Below are 25,849 nucleotides of genomic sequence, written 5' to 3'. Positions count from 1 at the left end.
AAGCTGTACTCGCATAAGCACTCATTTAAAGGCCTTGTTGTTCTCCCGCGAAAACGGTATATTCACCGTTGGTATAAAACTGAGCGAGGCGGTTGTTTATAGCTGCTGTGCCGAATGTACCGTCTCTTGTTTTGCGTTTGACGCATAGTTTGACAGTACATCTCAGGAATTAAGCAATGTGTCAGCATGACAACATGTACAGACCCACCCATCTACGTTGCGAATGCGACCAGCAGCCTACGGGAACGGTGACTTATATATATATATAGTATACACCACTTATAACGTAACCGCTTATAGTGCTGGACCGGATATAGTGCGGTCTTTTCAGACTCCCGTTAATTTTCCCATAGCACTACGCATACTGCTTACAGTGCAGCCGCGTGAGACGAAATAGTGCGTCTTATAATGCAGCATGTTTTGGAATATCTGCGGGCCTTGAAAATTGTTGCTATGGTTATAGTGCGGATATTCGCGACTCCGGCGACTTACGTTATAAGCGGTCTACACTGTACATAGTTAACCTGCTTATAACGAACCTCTATATAACGAATTCCTGGATATAACGAAGTTTTTCTATTTCCCACCGTCACTCCATAGAAGCACATCTATTTTAGACCTCTACGTAACGAAGTGGCAGTGGGAGAATCCTCGAAATAGCGAATTTTCCCCGCCGACAACCTAGAGATTTCGCCCCAAATTTTGTCATTTTTGCGTGAGCACTAACCGGAAGCACCTTCCCTGCCGCGATGGAATGCGAAGCGGCGGCGGCGCGCTTGGCGTGCTCGAATTCACGGCTACGGCGAGGTGAGAGCGAGCACACGCGTGCGAGCGTGCGTGAGGCGGGCCTACATCCCTTTACCCGGCGATCTTGCTGCCGCGGGCATGACCTTTCCCCCTCCCTTCATTCAAACCTGATCCCGTCGCTAGCTGCAGCTGGCCTAGCCTGCTAAGCCGGCACTCTTTTTCCAGTTGATGTTGCCGAAGTAAAAAAAAAACTTTTTTTTTTTTTCTTTCGGCGCGCTGCCAGCGCCACTCTTTGGTTACTGCGCAAGTCTCTGTGCTTCACTTCACTAACGCGACACTAGGTGACACTACCATCGTATCGCTCGCTCTTCGTTTCCGACGCCTTGCGCTTGTGCGAAACGACACGCGTCCACGCATCCAGTACCAGTACCAATTTAGTTAAACAGCGAATGTTTACAAGTTTATATGGCCGATAAAACTACTATCCTTACTTCATATAGCTCTCTGCTAATTTGCTGTCACAATCGATGCTTTGCCTTTCGGGCGAAACTGGGACTTTTTTGTTGATCGCAACTTTACTGTATCGGGAGTAAATCTTGAGCGATAATTGTATTTCTGTATGAAAGCATGAGGTGCGCGGTACTGTAAAGGATTTTTTTTCCCTCTCTGTTGGTCACAGAAAACCGGTGCGCAATACAATCGAGGGCGCATTAGAATCGAGTAAATACAGTAAGCGTATCTTTTTCGAATTTTCGTGCCGAACCTCCATATAACGAAATCCTCTTTATAACTAAGTTTTTCGGGCCGAACCTCCATATAACGAAATGCTCTTTATAACTAAGTTTTTCGGGAATTTGTCAATTTCCTTATATCCAGGTTTAACTGTATATACAGATGTTGGCATAGCAGTTGGGCAGAGCACTCTGTTCCCGCTTGCAGCTTGTTCTGTACGTGCCGTGCGAAGCGAAGAGTAGTTTATTTCAAATCACTAAGGCCAGAACTGAACTATAAAAGCAGTTTTCTTCGTCCTAGCTGCTTGCTTTTGAGTTCAGGTCCGCTGGCAGCGGGTGCACGAACTCGACAGCGCCAGGCCTAACCTTCGCTGAACAGGATCAACATTGGCTAAAATTTCATGCGCACGGCTTGCGAGGGTTGAAGCTTGTGCATTTAAACTTCATAGGCATGTTATGACTCACTTTGAGCTCGATTAATTATATGTACAAACGAAGGCGTTGCGACTATCTCGTTATCGGTTCGACGGCCGATCGCGCCGGTATCGGTCCAATGATGGTCAACACGCTGATTTTATCGGTGCCGTCGACAAGAAAGCCCGTCGCAGTACGTCAACTCGCGCTTGTCGATTGGGTCTTGTAGGCCTGGTATGATAATATGGTCTCAGCGACACACTGTGCGGAATTGTCGGCCAATCGTTGGCGTGAGCGACTTGTCGGTCTTGTATATCGACCCAGTGTTACCGCGCCTGACTTCACGAGTACGTGAAGTAGGTGAAGTCAGGCACACGCTGCCACTACCAGCAAGTGAGGGCCGACGCTGCAAGAAGTCTTCGTCAGCAACGTGATGTTTTTAAGTGCCGTCCAAGTGTAACGCACGCAGGGGTTTATCAATAAATTTGCTATTATAGCCATCAATGCAAGGCAGCAACTATATATGCGTGGTTCCCTGTGCAGTCCGGACGAAGCCCTCGCCGCTTTCTATTTTAAAGTGGAGTTGCAGTCTTGCGCTACGTAAGTTTTCAGTACTGCACAGACGTCGAGCTACCAGTGAAATGAATGAATGAATAAAACTTTATTTGAAACTGGAGTTTCAACGCGGTACACGGCACGAGTGTTTGCAGTAGCACGCGTCCGAGTGGAGGAGGAGGAAATAGCTTTATTGAGTCCTGAGGAACCCCTCCCCACCCACTCTTTGTTTAGTGGTCGGCAGGGGTCGTGGGCCGCACCCAGGTTGGAACGGGAAGCCCGTGAGCCTCCGCCCTTTCGTGAGCCCTCTGGACAGCCCGGAGCTGGGTCTGGTGGTCGTCGCTTCACAGAGCGTCCTCCCAGTCTTCTTCTTTACGGAACATGGTGCCGCTTAACGCGGAGCATTGCCAGTGCATGTGCGCTAGCGAGCAGTATGATTCGCCACAATCCGGACATTGCGGCTCTACCTCTGGTGAATAAAGGCTCAGTCTGCCTCTCGAGGGGAACGACCCTGTCTGAAGCATTCTGAATATTGATGACTGTGGTCTATTGAGTTTAGCGTGGGGGAGCGGGAAGGCCCTCCTCGACAGCTGATAGTGCGTTGTTATTTCGTTGAAGGTGAGCAGCGGGTCTCGGTGCTCCCCTCCCTCCCCGCCACTTCGCTCGCCACGATCGCCGCGGTGCGTGAGTCCTCGCGCGCGGTTGTGCGCCAGCTCGTTGGCGTTGGGAAGGTCGGGGTGCACGTCGGCCCCCATGTGGGCCGGAAACCATTTGACGATGTGATGACCCGCGGCTCCCTCGTTGCCGAGGACGGCCGCCGCTTCCCGCGATAAGGAGCCCGAGGCGAATGCTCTGGCCGCCGATCGCAAATCTGTGTACACGTAAGGACATTCGGGGTCCCTCATTGCCATGGCTATTGCCACCTGTTCGGCCACTTCGGACGTTACCCCCTTGACCGATGCCGCGTTAATGATCGTCCCATCCCAGCGTATCGAGACGGCCGCGTACCGGTCGCTGCGCCCATACTGGGCCGCGTCTACAAATGCCGCCAGTCCCGGGCAGTTGGCGGTCGATTTCAGTAGCGCTCGGGCCCTCGCCTTTCGGCGCCCCTCATTGAATTGCGGGTGGACGTTTTTCGAAAGCAGTTCAACCTTGAAAGTGCCCCTGACCGATGCGCTGAGCGCGACCTTGCGTGCGTTGCACTCTGCCTCTGCATTTATGCCTGCTTCTTCTAGGATGCGTCTGCCCGCCCTGGTGGTCGACAGCCGCACGACCTGTGCCTTGGTCTGTGCTCCGCTCTGTGCTTGTAGTAATCGGAAGACGTAGCATCCTTTTGATGCTCTTGCGCATCAGTGTCTCTATCTTGGCCGCGTGTATCTTGGTCCATTTCAGCGCCGAGGCTACGTAATTTACGTGACTCATGAGGAAGGCGTGGTAAAGTCTGATGAGACTGCTCTCGCTGAGCCCTCCCCTGCGGTTGGTCACCCTGAGGATCAGCCGGAGCATGTTCTCCGTTTTGGACACGAGTTTCATGACGGTTTGCGTGTTACCGCCTTTAGCCTCAATTAGCAGCCCCAGGATTCTTATAGTGTCCACTCGGGGGATCGGCTGGCCGTCGGTTGTATGTAATTTGATTGGGATTTGATCGATCGGCGTCAAATTTTTCATGCCCTGTTTCGAGGGCCTGTACAACAACAGTTCCGATTTGCTGGGTGACAGGCGGAGTCCCGTTTCCATCAGGTACTGTTCCGTTGTTTTCAGCGCCTCTTGGAGAGCCCGCTCGACATTTGCGTCGGACCCTCCCGTGCACCACACCGTAATGTCGTCTGCGTACAGGGCGTGATTGACATTGGTCACTCTCGTCAGCCGGTCCGAGAGCCCTTTCATTGCTAAATTGAATAATAGTGGGGAGAGCACCGCCCCTTGTGGGGTGCCCTTCACACCCAGCGTGTACCAATTGGACGTGGTCTGTCCTATTTTGATCGTGGCCTTCCTGTCTCTGAGGAAGGAGCTTATATATAAGTAAGAGTGGAATTTCCGGCCGAGCCCCATCACCCAGATCGTTTCCAGTAGAAATCTGTGTTTGACCGTGTCGAACACTTTCGTTAGGTCCAGGGGCAGTATGCCCCTGGTGTCTCTGGTCATGCCGTCGATTATATGCTTCTTGAGTAGTAGCATTACGTCCTGTGTGGGAAGAGGCCCTCTCTCTCTATGTACCGCGATACTCGGTTATGTATGGCATGTTCCGCTGTCTTGCCCACACACGAGGTTAGCTATATCGGCCGCATGTTCTGCGGCGCAAGTGGTTTACCGGGTTTCGGTATTAGTATGACCGAGGCCTCTTTCCAGACATCGGGTACTCGTCCCGTTTCCCACGCTCTGTTGATTTCTTCAGTGAGCTTCTCGACCGACTTTCCGTCTAGGTTTCTCAACAGTTTGTTCAAGACCCCGTCCGGGCCCGTCACCAAGCGTCCGTTAAGGCCTTGTAAGGCATCCCAAATTTCTGATTCCGTGAAGGGCGCGTCGAGTTCTTCGACCTCTGCGCCAGTGTATTGTGGATAGTCGCCGTCGCCCGACGGGCTCAGTGGCAAATACGTCTCCGCCAGCTCCTTTAGGAGCTCGCTCTCCGTTTTGCCCTGCTCCTTTTCCTTGTGTAAAATCCTAATCAATTGCCAATCTCTGATTACCTTTGGATTGCCTGTCGTCTAACAGTTTCTTTAGGAGGTTCCATTTGCCTCCGGCTCTCATTTGTCCATCTACCGACGCGCACACCTCGTTCCACTGTTGCTTGGAAAGCTCGATCGAGTGCGCTTCGATTTCCCTGTTTAGTGCAGCTATTTTCTTTCGCAGTCTGCGATTAAGTCTTTGCGTTTTCCACCTGGCCGTGATGGAATTCTTTGCCTCTAATAGGTGTGCCAATCTCGCATCCATCCTTTGCACGTTCAGTTCGGTTTGGACGACCCTCGTCGCGGTGCTAACGTCCTCTTTGAGCCTTCGAAAGAGGCTGTCTAGGTCTCCGTATTCGCTTGTGTCTTCCTTCCATATTTTGCGGAAGGCGCCCCAGTCGGTGACCTTAAATTCTCTCGGTGGTGCCGCCCTGATGGGGATCGTCACCGCCAGAACGTAGTGGTCACTGCCGAGGTTCTCGTGCAGGTTGCGCCATTCGGCCCCTCGCAAGTTTTTGACGAAGGTCAGGTCGGGCGTCGTATCCCGCGCCACCGACATGCCTAGTCGGGTCGGTTAGCGGGGGTCCGTCACCAGCTCTAGCGAGCACTTAGTGACTGCCTCCACTAGCCGCTCTCCCTTGGGCATTGGCCTTGCGTAACCGCAGGCTTCGTGGGGCGCGTTAAAATCTCCAGCCACTATTAGTGGGGCCCCCCTGGCCATTGAGGTCGCCTTCGTTATTATCGATGCGAACGACTGTCTGTGGTCAGAGGGCGAGCTGTAGACGTTCACTACGAATACGCTGTTTTTCAGCCAACCGTTCGGTATGATTTTGATCGCGGTTGCCTCCGCTTTCACGTTGCCTAATTTCAAATCTCATTCCTGGAAAGAGCATTTGTTAGCGACGAGGGCCGCCACTTCGCGTTTACCCTGTTCGAATTTCAACGAGCCAACCCGGTATCCGGGCAGGGTCGCCTTGCTACCCAAAGTTTCTTGTAAGATTATGACGTGCGGTTTGTCCGCCTGTGAGGCAAGGAACTGCAGCAGCGGAGCCTTGCGCTTTTTGAAGCTAGCGCAATTCCACTGCCACACGACCAGCTCTCTAGTTGAGTTGCTCGCCATGATTGACACCTTGGATTTGTTTAGCACCTGCAGGTGCCATGTGTGCTTCGATACGTGTCACTCTTGTCGCGAGCGCTACCATGCTTTCCGCTAGTTGCTGGACCATTAGCTGCAAAGACCTAATCGACTGCTGAATTCCGAATAGGATGCTACTGGACTCGGGTTCCGCCAGGTTTCCCTCCTCCGTCAGAGGAGGGGCCCTGCGTTTGACCGAGCGAACCGACTGCTCCCCTTGCGGGGTCGGTGTATTTTGCGACGCCTGCTGCTGCTGTTGTTCGACTAGCTGGGGAGTGGAACCTTGTTTCCAAAACGATTCGAAATCCATCCTCATTTGCTGAATCTCCGCCTTGAGGCATGCGTTTTCTTCCGCAAGTTGAGCTATTCTAGGGTCTTACCTGTTATGCTTTGGCAATGCTACCTGCGTTACCTTTGGTTGTGGTTTCAGCTGCGGCTTTAGCTTGACCCGGTCCGCCCAGGTCGGCCCCTCTTGAATGCGTACTTGGGAGTGGGAGCGCACCCTGGAGAGCGAGCGACCTCTCGATCGGCTGCGCTGTCGTCGTGTCGGCGTTGTCGAACGTCCCCGTCTGGGGGCGCTTGCCACGCTGAAATCGCGTGATCTGCTCTCCAGCCGTTGTGGCTGACTTTGCAGCTACGGTTTCTTCGCTTTTCTGTGTCGGCGCCTCCTACGCCGCACGACGTAAGGGACTTGGTATCGTTGCTTGCACTTGCCGTCCGCCGTCGGGTGTGGGCCCCCACAGAGGGTGCACTTGGGTGAGCACTGGTGGTCTTCGGCCGGGTCGTTGCCTCCGCAGCCGCGGCACCTCTGCTTGTCAGGATTTGGGCAGACGTCGACTCTGTGGCCCAAGTCACCACACCCGTAGCACACGTCGTTCTGCCGCCTGTATTGTGTGCAGCGTATTAAGCTTACGTCACACATGACATAGTCCGGCACTTTCATGCCGTCGAAGAGCACTACCACCGTCGGGGTGTTTTTGATCCGCTTGGCTTCCAAGACCTTGGGATTTCTTTGGTTCACGATCATGGCCTGCAGCCATGATCCGAGTGCGTTTCTCCCCCCTTCCCGCCGGAGGACTTTCCGCTGAGATAGGGCTACGCGGTCGCACGCGACCCTTCCAAATCGTTTTGCGACTAATCCGCCAGGGCAGGTCGCATGCCCCGTCGGGCCGTGAAAAAGGCGGTTCGGAGGCCCACTTTGATTGGAGGGCCTGTGTGACTGCCTCCAGCAGACCCGTGCTTCTTTGGTGTTTGTGCATTTGTTACAAGATGGCGACGACCGACGAATTGAGAAGCGGAGCAGCGAAACTTTGAGCTTTTGAACGATACCAAGATCCGCTCAGTAGTGGGAAAGACGAGATGTAGCTCCATGAACTGTGATTTTTCGCGATTTAAAGCTGTTTTCTCGCCCTGCGCAGTGACAAATCATTTTTTTTTTTTTTTCGAGCACTTTTAGTGCGTTTTCTGCCAAACCACTTTGATACAGTGTAGATTAGACGTTGCAGATACCGACATGGTTTCCAAAAAATCAATTTTTCTCGCAATTTTCACAATCTAATTGTGCGTCCCCCCTTAAAGGGCTTAGTAGTAGCAGAAATAGAAGCAAATTAAATTTTTTTTATGCAGTGCTGCAAGGATCCTAGCTTGCAGTGCTGCAAGGATCCTAGCTACCCTCTCTGCCGGAGTGGCTCTCTCCCATTGCCTTGATCAGTAAGCGCAAACAACATTCCTTCCCTGCCTTCTCTCATATCACAACCAAGGAGCCATGCAATATTTGAGGTGCGACTTGCTCGCCCTCTGTATTTTTGTCACTCGTCTTGCAGTGCATTTCTGGTGGTGTCCTCTGTTTCATGGGAATTTTCAGCTGTTCAATGGTGTAAATCAGTGTAATAATTTACATACGGAATTGTCACCGCATGATACACACCACATTCATCTTTGCAATACCCAAAACTTGGCGATGGGGGTCCTTTATTCCTTTAAAGGTCGAATTTTTTGAGAAATGCTGTATTACACATGGCATATTGTTCAATAGTACGTGGATAAACTAGTTTATTAGATATGTTTACAAATGTAATAAAACTGACCCAACTAGAATCCATATTTTGTAATGTTCCATTTTAAATTCTTATCATATGTCGCGCCGAGGGGCCAATTTCAGCTAAGACGGCATCACATTGGCCTACAAGACACATCTGAACCTATGACAAAGGGCTATAAGAATGGCAAGCGAAGTGGGTCGGTAGAGAATACGGCTCCAGGGGCGCGCGGTCATATTGAAAGTGAGGCATGCCTTGCAAGTGCCCACGTGGAAGCTCGGTTACGAGCACCCTTCAGAAAAATAAAGGAAGTCAGAAATTTTGCAGTAATCGATTGTTTCATTGCTATGTACAATTTCATCAGTTCTCACATGTCTTTCTTTTTAAGAGATGCACGCACAGAAATATTGCCACTTTGCAAGCACTAGCCTGTAAACACAGTAATAACATCTACAGGAGAGCCATGCAGGCAAGCATCTCACGGTTGCGCTTTAAGAGATGACAAACAGGATAGCAGTCAGTTTTTGCAATGGCTGTAACTCGAAATGACATGCGAAAATGCCAATACTGAAGTGCACTAGCACGGACGTAAGCATGCGACTGTTAGCTAAATTAAGCGAAATTAATCCTAAACGACCACGATGGCAGCCACCATAGAGCGAAGCGAAAAATCAGTTCTGATGGAAACTAAGGAACAACAGCACAATAAGAAATTTTTTGAGAAGTCATGGGAGGTCGCAGCACTTCATTCTAAAAAGGCATGTTTTTTCGAACATTGAGTCACTGCTGTACATGTATGACGATAACCCTCAAAGGACTGAGAAGGGCTTTGTGTCGGAATGATACATGAACCAGCAATGTATTTCGCTGTAAATTTGGGACTGGGATTCGTATCTTGAAATTGGTGCTAATATCAGGATTAATGGTAAGTCGACATGCCTCGAGCACTAATTGGCTTTAGTTGCACAAGTTCGGTGTTTGTGCTAATTCACTAATTAGAAAGCTCACTGGTGAAAATCAGTTACAGAATTTATTGCAAGTAATTGCCCAATTATTAGCCACTGCTATAATTTCGGCCAGCAAAAATTTGCATTTTGTCTAGAGTCTTCTACTTCGAACATTTGAAGACAGTCAATGCTAAAACACCCAGTATTGTGGTGATTAGTCACCTTCAAGGAAAAGTGGGCCAACAGCATGAATCCAAGACTTGATTGTTTATGATATACAGTAGACTTCCGTTAATTCGACTCCAGCTAATTTGAATTTTTGGTTAACTCAATCCTGACCGGAAGTCCCGGTGAGCGCCCATTCATTTCTATTAGCCCAAAGTTTCGTTATTTTGATCCTAAAGTTGGCCTTCGCCGAATGATTTGAACTTGACCAGTGACCTACAGTGACCCCGATAGCGAACACTTTTGTGGCAGCGTCTGTCCCAACGGAGCTTAGGGGTCAGTGAGTACGTTGAACACACGTCAACTTGTCGAAAATGCCTATTTTTGGCCTGTACTAGGAAGATTTTCAAGCAATAAGCGTAGCTCACAATGTCTGGTTATGGTATTTACCTGATTTTAATGCGCTCCTCTCTTTTCTTAAAAAAAGAAGATTGTGCCATAATATTGCCTGCGCGATGCAATTGAGCACGTAACCAAAACTGCCTTCACAGTGGTCGTACGCTTTACCCCATAACAAGGATGTATTGCGGTGGAGCTAATTTTACAAACCGTGTGGCGATGCTGACTTTTGAAAACTGGCCGCCTTTGTGTTTTATACTTAGAACACATGGAAAGTGGGCACTCATTTGATTTAGGAGCATTTAGAATAGGGCAAATACTGCCAAATGAATCAGCAGTGTTTCTTGGTGTTTCTTCTACATCTTGTTTTCAATTCAACCCGCCGGATAATTCGATCAATTTCACCAGTCCCATCAGGGTCGAATAATGGAAGTCGACTAATTCTCTTGCATTCCGATGCATTTGCCCAAACTTCCTACCACTTTCTGCGGTAGTGGATTTCCATAGCACTCTGGAGCCACCTCCTTGTAAACATAGCCTTGTTGTTTGTGAGATTACAATGTGTGGGAACGTTGTCCTGACACAAAATCTGGCTGCTTTCGGTTGTTGAGAAATAGTTGACCTACATATGGAGAGAACTTTCACATTTTCTATTGTGCAGCCAGACATGTTGAAGCTGCACTGTTTTCCTAGTGTGATGACCTAAAGCTTCCCGAATGGCCTTCAAATATTTTGGTGTGCCCTTTGCAGCTTGTGTGCATAGATGTGTTTTTCACTTATTTTCATTTTACGACTGTTCAGTTTTACATAATAAGCATCTATATTCAAGTTTTACTGTCCAACATTCTCTTGTCATTGCATTAGTAAATTTTCACATGAATCCAATAAAATCCTTGCACTACTTTGCAAGGCTCCTATTTGTGGCAAGCATTATGTAGACATTTTCTTGTTTCTTTTTTTCTTCAGGGCAGCAATTGAAGAAGGAAAAGGCATATTTTACAACATCAGAAATTTTGTTACATTCCAGCTGAGCACGTATGTCTAAACTCACTTGATTTGGATAATTTGACTGTTTTGTTTATTGTTTCTACAGTGAAATATAGTGTTGTGATTTTTTGTCTGAGCCTAAGTTATTTAAATTTTTTTCCACCAGGAGCATTGCAGCTCTTTCTTTGATTGCATTGTCCACACTAATGAAGATTCCCAACCCTCTGAATGCAATGCAAATTCTTTGGATAAACATCATCATGGATGGACCACCAGCACAGAGGTTGTATTATTATTTCTGTACTTTTTAATTTTATTTTTGCAGTTTTATAAACTTATATAATTACCGAATTAACCACTTTAAGGCAGTTGCATCAGTGTATGGAGTTATCAAAGCAGTGCTTCCACTCCTGCGCCAGATTGCGCCATACGAGATTTCCTGCGCCATCCTGATAAAAATACACAATTTTGCGCCGAAGTGCGCCAAAATTAGCGCCTGCGCATTACGTGTGTCGCCACAGTGGCCTGCAGACATGCGTAGCGCGCATGACTAAAGCGGCTTCATAAATTGAACGGCAACCGACAATTCGGGCTCGATGGGGACTGCCTAAAAGTCCAAATAACTGGGAGTCGGAAATATCCAAATTCGCCAGAAAATAACTAAATTTATTCCGCCAGTGGCTAAAAAGGACATTATTCTCGGTTTACCACTTTCGGAGATACGTTCACTTTCACGGGATTTCGCGTCACTAGCGTCAGCGCCAGCATACTTGGTAGTGTGCCAGGAACACTATCATTCGTCGGAGTGCGCAGTGCTAGTCGCGTGGAAAGTGAAAGTATTCCGGAAAGAGATTGTCCAAAAATAAAGCCGAAGTTTGTCAATGCGGTTCTGTGCGGCACCTACGCTTGCCTACGATCTGGTCAGTCCTTATCTCTACCATTGTTACGCTATTGCCACGAAAAGATGAAAGTACAACTAATGCATGCACCGAATCTTCAACCTTTGGCAACAGGACCGCGATTTTGTAACGATGCCTTTTCCGTTGCCACTCCTTGCCGAGGGTGTAGTCGGCGCCGCTTAAACAACTCAAGTTGCCGCGCCGCGACCGTGTCGCTAGTTAACACGTCAATGAATAAATGCTGGGCGCGTGGAGCCAACTCGAATGCACTCCCTAACGGCTTGCCGGAGTTCGCTTGCCCGACGGTTTGGGCGCGGTCAATGCTGGATTAACTAGGCTTTGCTAGTTTCAGTTTCCAGGAGTTGTCGGCAACATGGCCAACCATCATGCTGCGGCGATGCCAGCAACGTATCAAGCCAAAATATTGCTATTTCCACTCAACTCGGTGGTCAAATTAGCACGCAGTCATGCAGGCGGAGTCCACTTTATATAGAGTTTCGTACCTTAAGGTGTCCGAAATTTCGATCATACTTATACTTTAAATTTATGGGCCAGTGATGGCACCTCAAAGTAGTCCGAATAATCGAGCTTGTTTGAATTGCTAGTGTCGAAATAATCGGTCGACGCCAGTTGAGAATCGGCCAGTTGCTGAACAGAGGCTTTAGCTTTACGAGGAAAAACAGACCGTTGAAGAATACCTGGTGTCATCTGAAGCAATGACTGAGCGTTGCGAGGGGCTCATCAAGGCTGGCCTGGCTCAGAAAAGCATTGATGACATTGAGTCTGGCCAGGTGTTTTTGACTGATGCTAGAACCTTGCTGAAAACATAACAAAGTGTCAGCTGTCAATGAAAAAAATCATACGATGTAAAAGGCAACATCTGAGCAGCTTCACTCCACTTCAAATAAACTAATTACAGTACACTGTTTGAACAGGTTTGTTGTCTTCATTTAAATTAAAGGGAAACTCATGTATTTAGAGGCATAGCAACATTGTTTTACAGCAAGCAAATACTTTCTGGAATAACGCTTGTCAATTTTAAGTGTTTGAAATAGCTTAGGTCGTGTCCAGCAGCTGGCATTTAATTTATTAGCTCCAAAGTGCTCCAAAATCTGTATCTGGATGCTCCAAACTGCTCGAAAATTAAGATTTTTCTGCTCCAAAAATTGCTCCAAATCTCAATTAGTCAGTGGCACCACTGTCAAAGTGTCTGCATTGTGTTTTTGCATTCAGATTTCCTAATGTTATCATATAAAATACCTGAAAATGTACATAAACAATAGAGTAGTGCTCCTTCTGCAGCATTTTTCCTATAGAACACAATTAAGATTTATCAGTGAAAAAATATTGTTACAACAAATTCTCATAACTGCCACGTTAGCAAAATATGTTTGTGTGTGTAGTTTTCATGGCAAGCACTGAAATACCTTTTCACTAGCACATCGTGTCAGACTTTGATTTGTTCAGAGGCTTATGTGGCTGCTTCTCACGAAAGGGACATTTTAGCATACATTTGAGTGAAAAGCAAGTGCAATTCTTCTGTGTCATACACTAGTGCAATGTATGCGCCTTGTAAATCTCTCCCCTGCCTATGTTAAATGACACCCATTTTAGTGGAAGCAGCACCGTGGTGTCAGCTGAATATGTGGTTTTAGCTGGCAGTCAGACTGTCAAACTGGAACTTTTTTTTCTGGTGTTTCGTTCCGGTTCAGCAACCCACCATGGTGGCATAGTGGCTATGCTGTGGCGCTACTAAGCCCAAAGGCGCAGGATCAAATCACGGCCACCGTGGCTGCATTTTCGATGGTGGTGAAATGCCACAACGCCCGTGTACCGTGCTTTGGGTGCACGTTAAAGAACCCCAGGTGGTCAAAATTAACTCGGGAGTCCCCCACTACGGTGTGCCTTATATAATCAAACCGTGGTTGGATTTTGAAACCCCAGAATTTTATTTTTTATTTTTGCTCTTCAGCTGCATAGTTATAAATTATAGTTATAAAAATAGTTATAAAAAATGGTATTGTGGGAGGACACCTCAGAAGCAATTCATCAGAAGCAATACGTAATGTCCATTGCGCCTATTTTAGTATGCTTCAGCCTACTTCAGCTATGTTACAATTTCGCTGGAGTTAAAAGCAACCTGCTCAGCTACGAAGCACTTCATTTCAGCAATTATACATACATAGGTATCCCACCACCAGAGAATTTTATGACGGTCACGAATTTCAGACGCTCGCCAGTGTATTTACTAACATACCGGCCTCAATGCTACACATTGAAAACTTTGAAAATTGCACTAATGGCGCTGCCACTTCGAACATGACACCAAGGTCCTGTGCATTTACAAATGTGGTACAGCATGGTTAAGGCAGAAGTGCAGTCAATGCAGGGATGAAAAGCCCTGGAGAATGTGGCCAACCTGAACCAAAAACTGCTATAGTTCCTTATTACTCTTGTCCCAGGATGAACAAAAATCATGACATTCCAGTTCAGTTCTTCAGGTTCATGCCAAAATGTTTTTTCCCCCCTCTTCCCCCCCCCCCTCGGTTTTCATATGAGTTTAGGTTCAATGCCCTGTTAGCAGTGGTTGCATGGTTTTGTTGCTGGCATAGCTTTGTAATTGTGGTAGTGTTATGCCACCTGCTAAGACTTGCCAATGTTGATACTTTAGTACTATAGCCATATTATGATTTCACCGGCTGCACTGGCTTAGTGGCTATGGCGTTATGCTGCCAAGCACAAGGACATGGGTTTGATTGCCGGCTGTGGTGGCTCCATTATGGTGGGACAGAATGCAAGAATGCCTTTGTATCATGCTTTGGGAGCACGTTGAAGAACCCCAGGCGGTCAAAACTAGTTAATGCAGAGCCACTCACTACACTGTCTGTTGCAGCCCATAGGTTACTTTAAAACAAATCCAGTCAATCAATCAATGTTGCCACGTACTACTGGGAACAAAAGATGATGTCAAGTGTGTCCACATTTTGTTAACGTTAATTGAGTGTTGCTCTTCTTTTTTCTCTGCTTTATTTTTCCAATGTAGCCTTGGTGTAGAGCCTGTGGACCATGATGTGTTAAAGCAGCCCCCACGCAACACCAAGCAGCCCATGATCACAAGAGATCTTATATTCAATGTGGTGTTGTCCTCGCTCATCATCATCCTCGGAACCTTGTTTATCTTCCGAAAAGAGGTGAAGCCTTCATGCTTTTTTTTACTGTAATCATGACTTGTGCTTTCCCTTGCTTCCAGTGTACAATTGATTTTTCATCTATAAGTTTAATCGCTATATAGTACATACTAGGGGTGTACAAATACAGTAGAACCTCGCTGATACATTCCCGCTTAATACGATTTCCCAGCTCCTACGTTCGCAATCGTGAAAAATAAGCATAACCCCATAGAAGAATACGTTAATACGTTTCGGTTAGTACGTTCCCGGAAAATACGATTATTCGGCAGCAACGTTCAGCATTGCGGCAAACTGCAGTCGTATGATACGTTCTGCAGCGAAAAATTATCATTTAGGTGTGCAAAAAGGCTGCTCTCATGTGCTTGTGAAGCACTAAGTGGCAGACAGCCGCCGCGCGGCTTCTCTGCAGTGCTCCACACCCCCCCCCCCCCCCTCCCCTCCGCGACTTCTCTGCATTGCTCGTTCGCCCGAAGTGACGAAGCGCGGCAGCAGCGGCGAGCGAATTGACCTTTGCACTACCTCGCCCCTCGCTTCAACGCGAACTACTAAGCGGCGAAAACAGGTGGACGCCATGCGCGCGGCGCTACGACTCGCTAAGATCGTAGCGGAGGTGGTGGCGGACGAGGCGCCTGAAGACGGCGGCGAGAACGAAGCTTTGCGCCCACCGGTTACCTTTGCCGAAGTCTTTGCTGGCCTGGAATCCTTACAAAGCTTCTTTCGCACGAAAGAACGAAAATGCGGACAAGGGTCTGCAATGTGCGCAAAAAAAGTTGTTCCTGTCCAAGGGTGTGACGCACCAGCAGAAAATACAGTCGAATCTCGATAATTCGAACTCGAAGGGGCCCGAAAATTTGATCAAAATAAAAACAGGACTTATTTTTGACGTATTTGTGCACCATAGCGATTCGTACGAACAGTCGTGATATATTTTGGCGCAAGCACATAGTGAGCAAGGGCCACGGAACTGCCCACGCCGGCCAACGCTCGCATCTCGATAATGGCAGTGAACGAAACTTCAGGGAGCGGGAGGCGCCGGCACGGCGACACGCGCGGAGACCGCGTTGAAGGTAAGGGAGGAGGGCGGCAGGGAAGCACATTTGGCCTTGGCAACCCCGTTGCTTCGGTGGCTCCCCTCGCCTTCCCTCTCTACTCCCTCGTAGCTCGCTCAGCTTCAACTCTCTGTGTGGCCCCGCAGGCCCGGCGCCAGCTTAACCCGCTCCCCTAAGTTTTGTTTTCTGCCGTTTAAGCGAGCGTTGGCCGGCATGGGCAGTTTCATTGGCCAGTATCGTTGCTTCCCTCTGCGCCAGAGCCGCTGCGTTGGCTGAGACGTCGGCCGTACACGCGCGTTCCGGCGCGACGCTGAAACGGCGACCTTACCATTTGAGAGAGGAAATTTTCGCCGCGGTATTTTTTTTTTTCATGTTTATTTCTCTGCGTGGCGTTGAGGGGTCTCTCCTAGGGTTTTGTTTTGTGGTGGTGTCGGAGCATTGCCAGTCGGAGACGCCTCCACGTGATTTGGCGTGCTGCTGAGAGCATTGTCGGTTCGCGGTTATGTTCGAATTAACCACCACAAATGCTTTCGCATTCGAATTACCGAGCGTTCTCGCCCATTGGAATACACATAACTTTGACGGGACCACAGCGTCAGTTCGAATTAATGAGATTCGACTGTAACTATGTTTTGCAAGAAATAAATGTTTTCTGCCTTTGAACCTCAATGTGGGCTTGTCAGCTTCAATTTTTACTGAATTCGGATCGTATGTTTTCCCGAATCGTACATTTATTTTTCCCCGCAGGGGCGTCTGCGTCAGCAGGCGTTTGGTGTGTTGCGACACCACGGACCCGAGCACACGAGGGTTGGACCCTCCCACGCTTAACCGTGCGTGGCTTAGCCGTGTCCGGGGAAAAGGGGATCCTGGGGGTTGAGCCGATGCCGGGAGTTTGGACCTTTATGGCCCCCCGACGGAGGCAACACACTTCTTTGGCCTCTGCTACACGTAGACGGCACCCCCGGACTGACCCACCCGGGGGAAATCGGTAGATGCCTTTTCTTGTCTCCCTCTCCAATCTTCGTCTTTCCCTCTCACTTTCAATCTTTCCTGTCTTCTTCTCCCTTCCATTTACTTCCAACATTCCTGGCAGCAAGGGTTAACCTTGTGTGTCATAACCGCCCTTGGTTATACGTATTTGGTTATAGCGGGAACGTACAGCTGGCGTTTGGGGGGCTTGTGTTTAACAGGTCCTACAGCGTCCCCTCGTTGGGCTCCATGGTGGGTGGCTGGCGTTCCTGCCGAAAGATCGTTATTTTTCATGGCTTTTTCTTTCCCCGCATTACCCGATCGCCCCCTCAAGCGTGGGCGCACCGAAGACGTCTTCAAATTTTTTGGCCGGCAAACTGAAAACTTTCCTCGATTCCACATAATCCATTGTGAAAAACCCGAAAAGACGGTGAGAATGATCTCACCTTTTCTAGTTTCAAAATGTCTAACAGAAACATTTGGCGCAGGCTACAAAGCATCAAAGATGGCTAGCGGTGATCTCCTATTAGAACTCCGCGATAAGAAGCAACATGACAAGCTCCATAACCTAGCCTCATTTGGGGACATCCCAGTGACAATTACCCCGCACCGCACGATGAACACCACCCGTGGTGTTGTCTCCGATGACGACCTGATGCAACTGGAAGAAAGTGAACTATTAGAAGGCTGGAGTGAACAAAATGTAATCAATGTGAAGAGAATTATGCTAAGGCGCGATGGAAAAGAGATGAGAACAAAGCATTTAATACTTACATTTGGTTCAAGTGTGCTTCCTGAAAGTATTGAGACAGGGTACGTGAAGCTCAGGGTAAGACCATATGTCCCGAACCCTCTGCGATGTTTTAAGTGCCAGCGATTCGGCCACAGTTCACAGAACTGCCGAGGCCGACAAACATGTGCGAAATGTAGTTCCAAGGAACACCTCTCTGAATCTTGTGAAAACACCCTCCACTGTGTGAACTGTGACGGGGACCACGCCGCGTACTCACGGTCGTGCCCGTCATGGAAAAAACAAAAAGAAATTGTCGCAATAAAAGTAAAAGAAAACATCTCATTCAAGGAGGCACGAAGGCGGGTATTATCCCTGCCCAAGAACACCTTTGCCGATGTGGCGCGTCAGGGGGCAGCGACACAACGGTTTCCGGCAGCTGTCCGGCCCGCACGCAGTGAGCCGCCAGCGACGCCATCCGCCCCCTCGGCGGCTGCAGCCAGCGCTGCTGCGCCAACTCACAAGAAGGGGCCATCGACCTCCGGGCAGGTGGCCACCAGGGCCTCGTCCCTCGAGACGAGGCCTTCCCTTCAAACCAACCGCTCGCAAGAGCGCGTGTCCAGCGCCTCGCAAGAGGCGATGGACACAACAACTGGCCAGACGGCGCCGTCAGCGCCTAAGCAGCGGCGAGAGTCTCGCGGTCGCTCCAAAAAAGAAAAAGCCCGCATCACAGGGCCCGACAAGGGCTCTGTAAGCTAAGTTAGTCTCTTTAACACACAGCACAAGAACACTTTCAACATGAATACACAAATAATACAATGGAACGTCAGAGGACTCCTACACAACCTCGATGATGTCAAAGAAATCCTACACAGGTTTAATCCTAAGGTGCCGTGTGTTCAAAAGACACACCTCAATTCTACACAATCCCACTTTCTTCGGCAATACGCCATTTTCTGGAAAGATCGAGATGACGCTCTTGCGTCGTCCGGTGGTGTAGCAATAGTTGTAGACAAGTCTGTAGCTTGTCAACATGTACCCCTTCAGACGGCCCTTGAGGCAGTGTCAATTCGGGCAATTCTTTTTAATAAATTGGTCACTGTATGTTGTATATACATACCCCCAAATTATATTCTCGGAAAAACTGAATTTCATAACCTCATTGACCAGCTTCCCGAACCTTACATTCTCGTGGGAGATTTTAACGCTCACAACACGTTGTGGGGAGACTCGCGATGCGACGCGAGAGGTCGACTCATCGAAAATTTTCTTCTGACCTCTGGTTCATGCCTTTTTAATAAGAAGAAGCCAACCTACTATAACGCCCAACACGATTCGTACTCATCAATAGATCTAGCAATTGGATCTGCTTCTCTTATGCCTGACCTTGAATGGAATGTCATTAACAATCCTTTTGGAAGTGACCACTTCCCTGTAATTTTAAACTTAATAACGCAGCACGATAACCCTCCCAATATTCCTCGATGGAAATTAGCATCGGCTGACTGGGAGCATTTTAAATATTTAACTTATTTACCACGAGATTTTATAAACAATTTTAGTATCGACGATGCTGTTGCATATTTTACTGCTTTTATTATCAATGCTGCTGAAAAGTGTATCCCACAAACGAATGGTGGTTCACTTAAAAGACGTGTCCCCTGGTGGAACGAAGACTGCAGAGAGGCGCGAAAGAGACAGAATAAGGCATGGAGCATATTGCGTAGATCGCCAAGTGCAGAAAATGTAATTGAATTTAAACGCATGAAATCACAGGGAAGGCGGACACGACGTCAGGCAAAGAGAGAAAGCTGGGTGAGGTTTCTATCGTGTATAAATTCATACACACAGGAGGCAAAAGTGTGGAACGGCTTAAGAAAGCTAAAGGGTCACCAAATTCATCCGTTGCCTCTGGTGAATGACCAAGGGAATACCTTGCAGGACCAGGCAGACTGTCTTGGGGAGCACTTTGAGCGTGTTTCAAGCTCAATCCACTATTCGCAACCCTTTCTTAAATTTAAACAGAGAGAAGAATGTAAGCCCTTCGTTCGCAAATGTCGACAGAATGAACCGCATAACCTTCCTTTCAGTATTGCCGAGTTGAGAGCTGCCTTGATCGCATGTAAGAGCTCTGCACCGGGACCCGACAGAGTCATGTATGACATGATTAAGAACGTACACCCTGATACACAACTAACACTACTCGCACTTTTCAACACTATTTGGGCTTCCGGATACCTTCCGTCCGCATGGAAAGAAGCGATTGTGGTCCCTGTATTGAAGCAAGGTAAAGATCCTTCCTCGGCGGCAAGTTACCGTCCCATAGCTCTCACAAGTTACGTATGTAAGCTATTTTAAAAAATGGTTAATCGACGACTCATACATTTCCTTGAACTCAACAAAATGCTTGATCCCTATCAGTGTGGCTTTAGAGAAGGGCGATCCACAACTGATCACCTTGTGCGCATTGAAGGAAATATCCGGGTCGCATTTGTGCATAAACAGTTTTTCTTATCGGTATTCCTCGATATGGAGAAGGCGTACAACACAACATGGCGTTACGGAATCCTGAGAGACCTGTCGCGAATGGGCATCCATGGCAATATGCTAAGCCTAATAGAAAGCTATTTGTCTAATCGTACATTCCGTGTCAGAATCGGCAATGTATTGTCACGTCCATTTATACAGGAAACTGGTGTACCCCAAGGAGGTGTGCTCAGCTGCACACTCTTTATCGTTAACATGAACACACTCCGTGCCTCTTTACCCTCTTTACCAGGGCTTGAACAAGGTGTCCAAGTGGGCAGACGAAAACGGGTTCAAATTTAACCCACACAAAAGTTCTTGTGTTCTTTTCACAAGAAAGAGAGGCCTGATCCCAGATCCCTGTGTAGAACTGCATGGACAGCAAATACCTGTGAACAAAGAACACAAGTTTTTAGGCATCATACTTGACTTTAGGCTAACTTTCATTCCCCACATAAAATATCTCAAAAGGAAAATGCCTAAAAACAATGAACCTAATGAAGATTCTATCTCACACAGCATGGGGCAGCAACAGGAAATGTTTAATGAATCTTTACAAGAGCCTCATTAGATAGCGACTGGATTATGGCGCTGTAGTATATCACTCTGCTGCCCCAAGCGCGCTAAAGATGCTAGATCCCGTTCATCATTTAGGTATCCGCCTGGCCACTGGCGCTTTCAGAACAAGCCCCATTGAAAGTTTATACGTCGAATCAAATGAGTGGTCACTACATCTGCAGAGAACATACACCAGCCTCACGTATTTCCTTAAAGTCCACTCTAATCATCAGCATCCGTGTTTTAATACCGTTAACGATATGACGTGTGCTACACTTTTCCGTAATCGTCCCTCTGTAAGACAGCCTTTCTCACTGCGTGTCGGGGAGCTTAGCGAAGAAATGGATATCCCACTCCTCGAACATCGCTTAATGCCCTCAGCCAAGCTGTTACCACCTTGGGAGTGGCAGGTAGTAGCATGTGATATATCATTTGTAGAGGTTACAAAGCACGCTTCAGAGGTCGAAATCCGAATGCATTTCCTAGAATTACAGTCCAAGTACTCGTGCATAGAATTTTACACAGACGCTTCTAAATCGCATGTCGGAGTATCTTATGCAGCCGTCGGTCCGTCCTTCTCGGAATCCGCCGTACTCCACCCCGAAACAAGCATCTTTACGGCAGAGGCATACGCAATATTGTCAGCTGTAAAGCATATAAAGAAATCAAAACTTCAAAAAACTATTATATTTACAGACTCCCAAAGCGTCGTAAAAGCCTTGAAGTCACCCTGTAAACAGAAAAACCCTGTTCTCATTGAGCTCTATTCTGTTCTTTGTAGAGCATACGCAACTAACCAGCATGTCATTATATGCTGGGTGCCTGGGCATAGAGGCATCGAGGGCAATGTTCTTGCCGACCAAATGGCCACATCAGTCACATCACCCGCTATTAACCCTACAGCTGCTGCTCCCGCAACAGATTTGAAACCTTTCTTGCGAAAGAAACTGCGAAGCCACTGGCAACGCTTGTGGGACGCCGAAGCAAACAATAAGCTCCACTTGATTAAGCCACAGTTAGGGTTCTGGCCCTGTACAACTAAAACACGACGAACTGATGTCCTATTCTGTCGTCTCAGAATAGGACACACATATGGTACTCACAATTTTCTATTGAATGGTGATGACCCTCCAACCTGTGGTAGATGTGGCGAGAGGCTCACCGTCCTCCACGTCCTCCTGGAGTGTCGGGAAGCCGAAAGGGAAAGAAAGAAACACTTTCCTCTAGCATATCGCTAGTGTGTCCCTCTACACCCCGCCATGTTTCTTGGTAAAGAACCGCTCTTTAAGACCAAAGCAGTCCTCGCATTCTTGAAAGATGTTGTGCTACATGTTATTCGCCAAATAAGTTCGTAGCGCATCCTCTCTCCAAAGGATGTTGCTGTGATAGCTTTTTTTTTTTTTTTTTTTTTTTTTTTTTTTTTTTAAATAGCACATGCCTCCAGGCTCTTGTGTCTCAAGGGCTCTGTTTAGGCACTTGTGCTTCTGGCCAATTCTTGCATCTGTAATATTTTTTGTAATCATATCATTCTTTTGCAATGCATTGTTCATGTCTATAGTACACATCATTAGTCATTGCCATAATCTTATTACGTATAGATTTTTACGCACTTACATCGACTGTTTTTAGGCCCCTTTACAGCCATGCCACATCTAATGTTCATATAATTGACTATTCATATACTACTAACAAATCATTACCATCGTCTTGGCGCTCTTTGGCCACATCTGGCCCTTGCGCCAAAAAACCACAATATTCATTCACATTATTTTTTCGCGTATTTTTTGAAAACGTATGAACGAGGTTCTACTGTAGTAATTTTTGAGACCATATCAAATATGAGTTAAATGGTACCAAAAGCAAATCGTACTGAATATTGAATGCTTTTCAAATAGAATGTTGGCATCCAAATATTCGCTACATTAGCAAGTTTCTGTCATTACACTGCGCATTATAAACAAATACAGTAGAACTTCGTTGATACGATCCCATTTTCTACGATTTCCCGGCACCAATGTTCGTGATCAAGAACACAAAAATGAGCCAATACAGTTACGCTTTTTTTCTACCGGTCAATACGTTGCCAGAAAACACGCTCTTTCGGCACCAACGTTTCAGTATATTGCCAAACTGCGATCATATGATACGTTTGCTGGCCGCTGGATCCCACGTAAACAAGAAAAGGTGCAAGGCACGCGCTATCGAGAGCGAAGGTGCCCGCAACGGCAGCATCCTTGCAGCACTTGCCCACCCGTGTCACATGAAAATACCGCCATGCAGTCGGTTTCCTATTTTAGTACCAGCAAATCTTCTCCAGCCACAGCTACAGCTATCCCCGCCACAGCGATAGCCACAGCTATCCCTGCTAACCGATTGTGATAAGCACCTTCACCTATCTATTTCATAGGACGTGTGGCTCGCTTTTAATACGTGAGAACCCAAACACGCCGCCGTTCCCTGTCGCACAAAGTGAGCGTCACGTTTTGCTCTTGCGGCATCTTGGCATCGTATTCCGGCTTTGCCCACCAGCTTGATTTTATTTCAGTTTCCCATCGTTGTCCTAAAATGACCACACGCACCTCGGGTCACTCGGACCCCACAAGTTTGACGCACATCAGCGTCTCATGCCGCAAAAGTTCTCGGCGAGTGGGCACATCGGAACTTCCCCCCAAAATGCTCTGCCCAGAGAAGCTGTTGATCTAGGCAGAGGAGCGTGAATGTAAGGTTGCCTAAGCCTCAAAAACGACAATGCGTGTCTCGGGCCGCTTGGGCCCCACCAGATTGGTGCAGTGTGCGTCGGCGTCTCGTGCTGCAACGCTTCCCATTAGTTACCATATTTACTCGATTCTAAGCACCCCCTTTTTTTTCATGATCGCGATGCCCAAAGTGAGGGGGGGGGGGGGTGCTTAGATTCGAAGAATCTCCGAGACGCTTGGCTACGCGCGGCGCGCGACCGTCACGAGTCCGCGCACCTCTGAAGTCCGGCTGTGCGGCGAGATCGCGCTGCGGACGCCGCGCTGCGGACGCCGCGCCACCTCAGGACGGCTCTGGCTACGTGCAGCGCGCGTGCTTCGCGCGCTTTTGCAGTCAGTCCGGCTGTGCTGCGAGATCGCGCCGTGGATGCCGTGCCACCTCGGGACTCCAGACGGCTCCGACTCGAAGAGAGTCAGCAAGCGTGCTTGGCGGCCTTGGCAACGCGTTCTTCTTGACAAATAGGGGGTTGCTTAGATTCGCATGTAAACTTTTTTTCCATTTTTTTTTTTTTTTTGCGAAAATAGAGGGGGAGTGCTTAGAATCGCGAAAGTACGGTAGATGTCAATGACAGTTGAGCTTGCTGAGCGAAAATAGAGGGGGGGTGCTTAGAATCGAGAAAGTACGGTAGATGTCAATGACAGTTAAGCTTGCTGAATTTTTTTGTGACTTCGGATCATACGTTCTTCCAGTTAGTATGTTTTCTTCTTACGTTTTATTCCAAACCCATTGTTATGAGGAAGACGAAGACGTGAAGCTATATATAAGTATATTTACAAACAAATACGCCGCACTTGGCCAAGAGGCAACAGCCTGCGCTAGCCTTTAATCGTTGTCGTCGTCTTCACACTGCTGGCCTCTTCGTCATCATAAATACTGGTCGGTAGCAATATGAACCATTTTACTGTAATCAGGTTCCTTGGAGCATGCGTGATTGTATATTATCAGAATGATGTTTCAAAAGGCAGGCTTATGTGGCCGTTAGCATCTGTGTATACCTTCCAGACTAAAACGGAAATGTACGTTGACTGTAGAAACAGCAGAGTGAAAAAAGCACTTACTCTAGTTAGAATGATTGCTGCAGATGGTGCCAACATTATATCATATAATGTTGTAATCGAGCGTGTTCAGTGGTGCTGGTAAAAAAAAAAAAAAAAAACACCTTCTCCGGTGGATTTGTTGGCGACCAGCTCGAAAAAAATAACCGGATGTGCGTGCGGTAGTGAAATGCGTGTCTGCAGATGAAGATGCGTGCCGCGGCCGCGCTGCGGAGGATGTTGCGAGGCCTTCGCCGCTGCTAGCTCTAATCTGTCGTGAGATGACAAGAATTTCAGCTTCCTCACTGCTTTTGTGCAAAATAGAAACAAGATTTCTGATGCATTCAGTAAATAAAAGCGTGTTGGCGTAGTAAGCATTCCTTTATTGTTTTCTTCATACCTTGGATAATGCGACATTAGTTTCGTTAGTGCTTTTTAATTCGGTTAATTCGGGGGCGGGGGGGTTCCTTGGCGCTTCATGGAGCTTAGCAGGGTTCCCCGGGACGAACATGCTTGAGAACCTCTGGCCTAGCCAATCCAGAAGGACATAGCGGCGTGCGACGAGGCGACATTTGATCCTGCTAGAACAGAATACGAGCACGTTTTAGACTATTATCTGTGTGCAAGAGCTGTTCAACCACTAAAATGAACTTCTGTGTCCCTTTTTTGTGCATTACATTTTGTACCATTGAAACCACTGGCGGCGAGGCTACGCACTCGGCCAGCAAAGTGCGTTCCATGAACGCACTTAGACCGGAGTACACACTTCTGCGAGTGACACTCCACTTGTGACGTTTAGATTTGGCAAAGTGCACTAGATTTGGCAAAGTGCACCACTCTCCGGAGAGTAAGTGCACTTAACTTGCCCGCCTGACAGGGGTATTAGACTTTAAATGCGTACTCTCATTCCCAAAGTATCCACATTCTGACGATACTAAACGAATTCGTAGTGAAGAAAAATTTATATATTCTTCACTTTCTTTTAAGGAGAGTTCTTATTTCACAGCGTAGTTTGTTCTCACAACTCACTTGGCCATCGATGGATACTCTCGTTTCCAATGTCTCCGCCGTGACCATTGTGCCCACATTCTGACTATATTAAACAAACTTGTAGATAAAAACAACTAATGTATTGCTCACTTTTTTTTTAAAAGGAGCCCTTCTTAGAGGTCAGCAGGCAATCTAGCCACTACGAAAAATGTCGCTGTTTATGACGTTTTAGATCCAGCCAAAAATCGAGTCAAATCCAGTAAAAAAAGCTAGAGTGCAGCGTTCCTGAAGTAAACTACATAAAATACGCCTGTTAATGTTTTTCACGCCATTTCTTGAACGTTTGCTCCCTAAATATTTCTTT

General features: G+C 47.6%; 1 protein-coding gene across 5 annotated transcripts in view; it reads left to right on the top strand.

Annotated features, from left to right (window-relative positions):
* LOC119435922 (calcium-transporting ATPase type 2C member 1-like) overlaps positions 1 to 25,849 on the top strand; it is a 185,102-nt gene that overhangs the window by 117,556 nt on the left and 41,697 nt on the right. For all 5 annotated transcript variants that reach the window (XR_007465291.1, XR_007465292.1, XM_049660885.1 and 2 more), the window contains exons 19-21: positions 10,765 to 10,833; positions 10,952 to 11,068; positions 14,728 to 14,875. Coding sequence is in view for 3 of the 5 variants with exons in the window: in XM_049660885.1 (XP_049516842.1) it covers positions 10,765 to 10,833; positions 10,952 to 11,068; positions 14,728 to 14,875 (334 nt within the window). In the remaining 2 variants the exon portion in view is untranslated. The remainder of the gene's footprint in view (positions 1 to 10,764; positions 10,834 to 10,951; positions 11,069 to 14,727; positions 14,876 to 25,849) is intronic.

This window comes from Dermacentor silvarum, chromosome 1 (genome assembly GCF_013339745.2).
Source record: "Dermacentor silvarum isolate Dsil-2018 chromosome 1, BIME_Dsil_1.4, whole genome shotgun sequence".
NCBI lineage: Eukaryota > Metazoa > Arthropoda > Arachnida > Ixodida > Ixodidae > Dermacentor > Dermacentor silvarum.
This window is presented reverse-complemented; position numbering and strand designations above follow the sequence as displayed.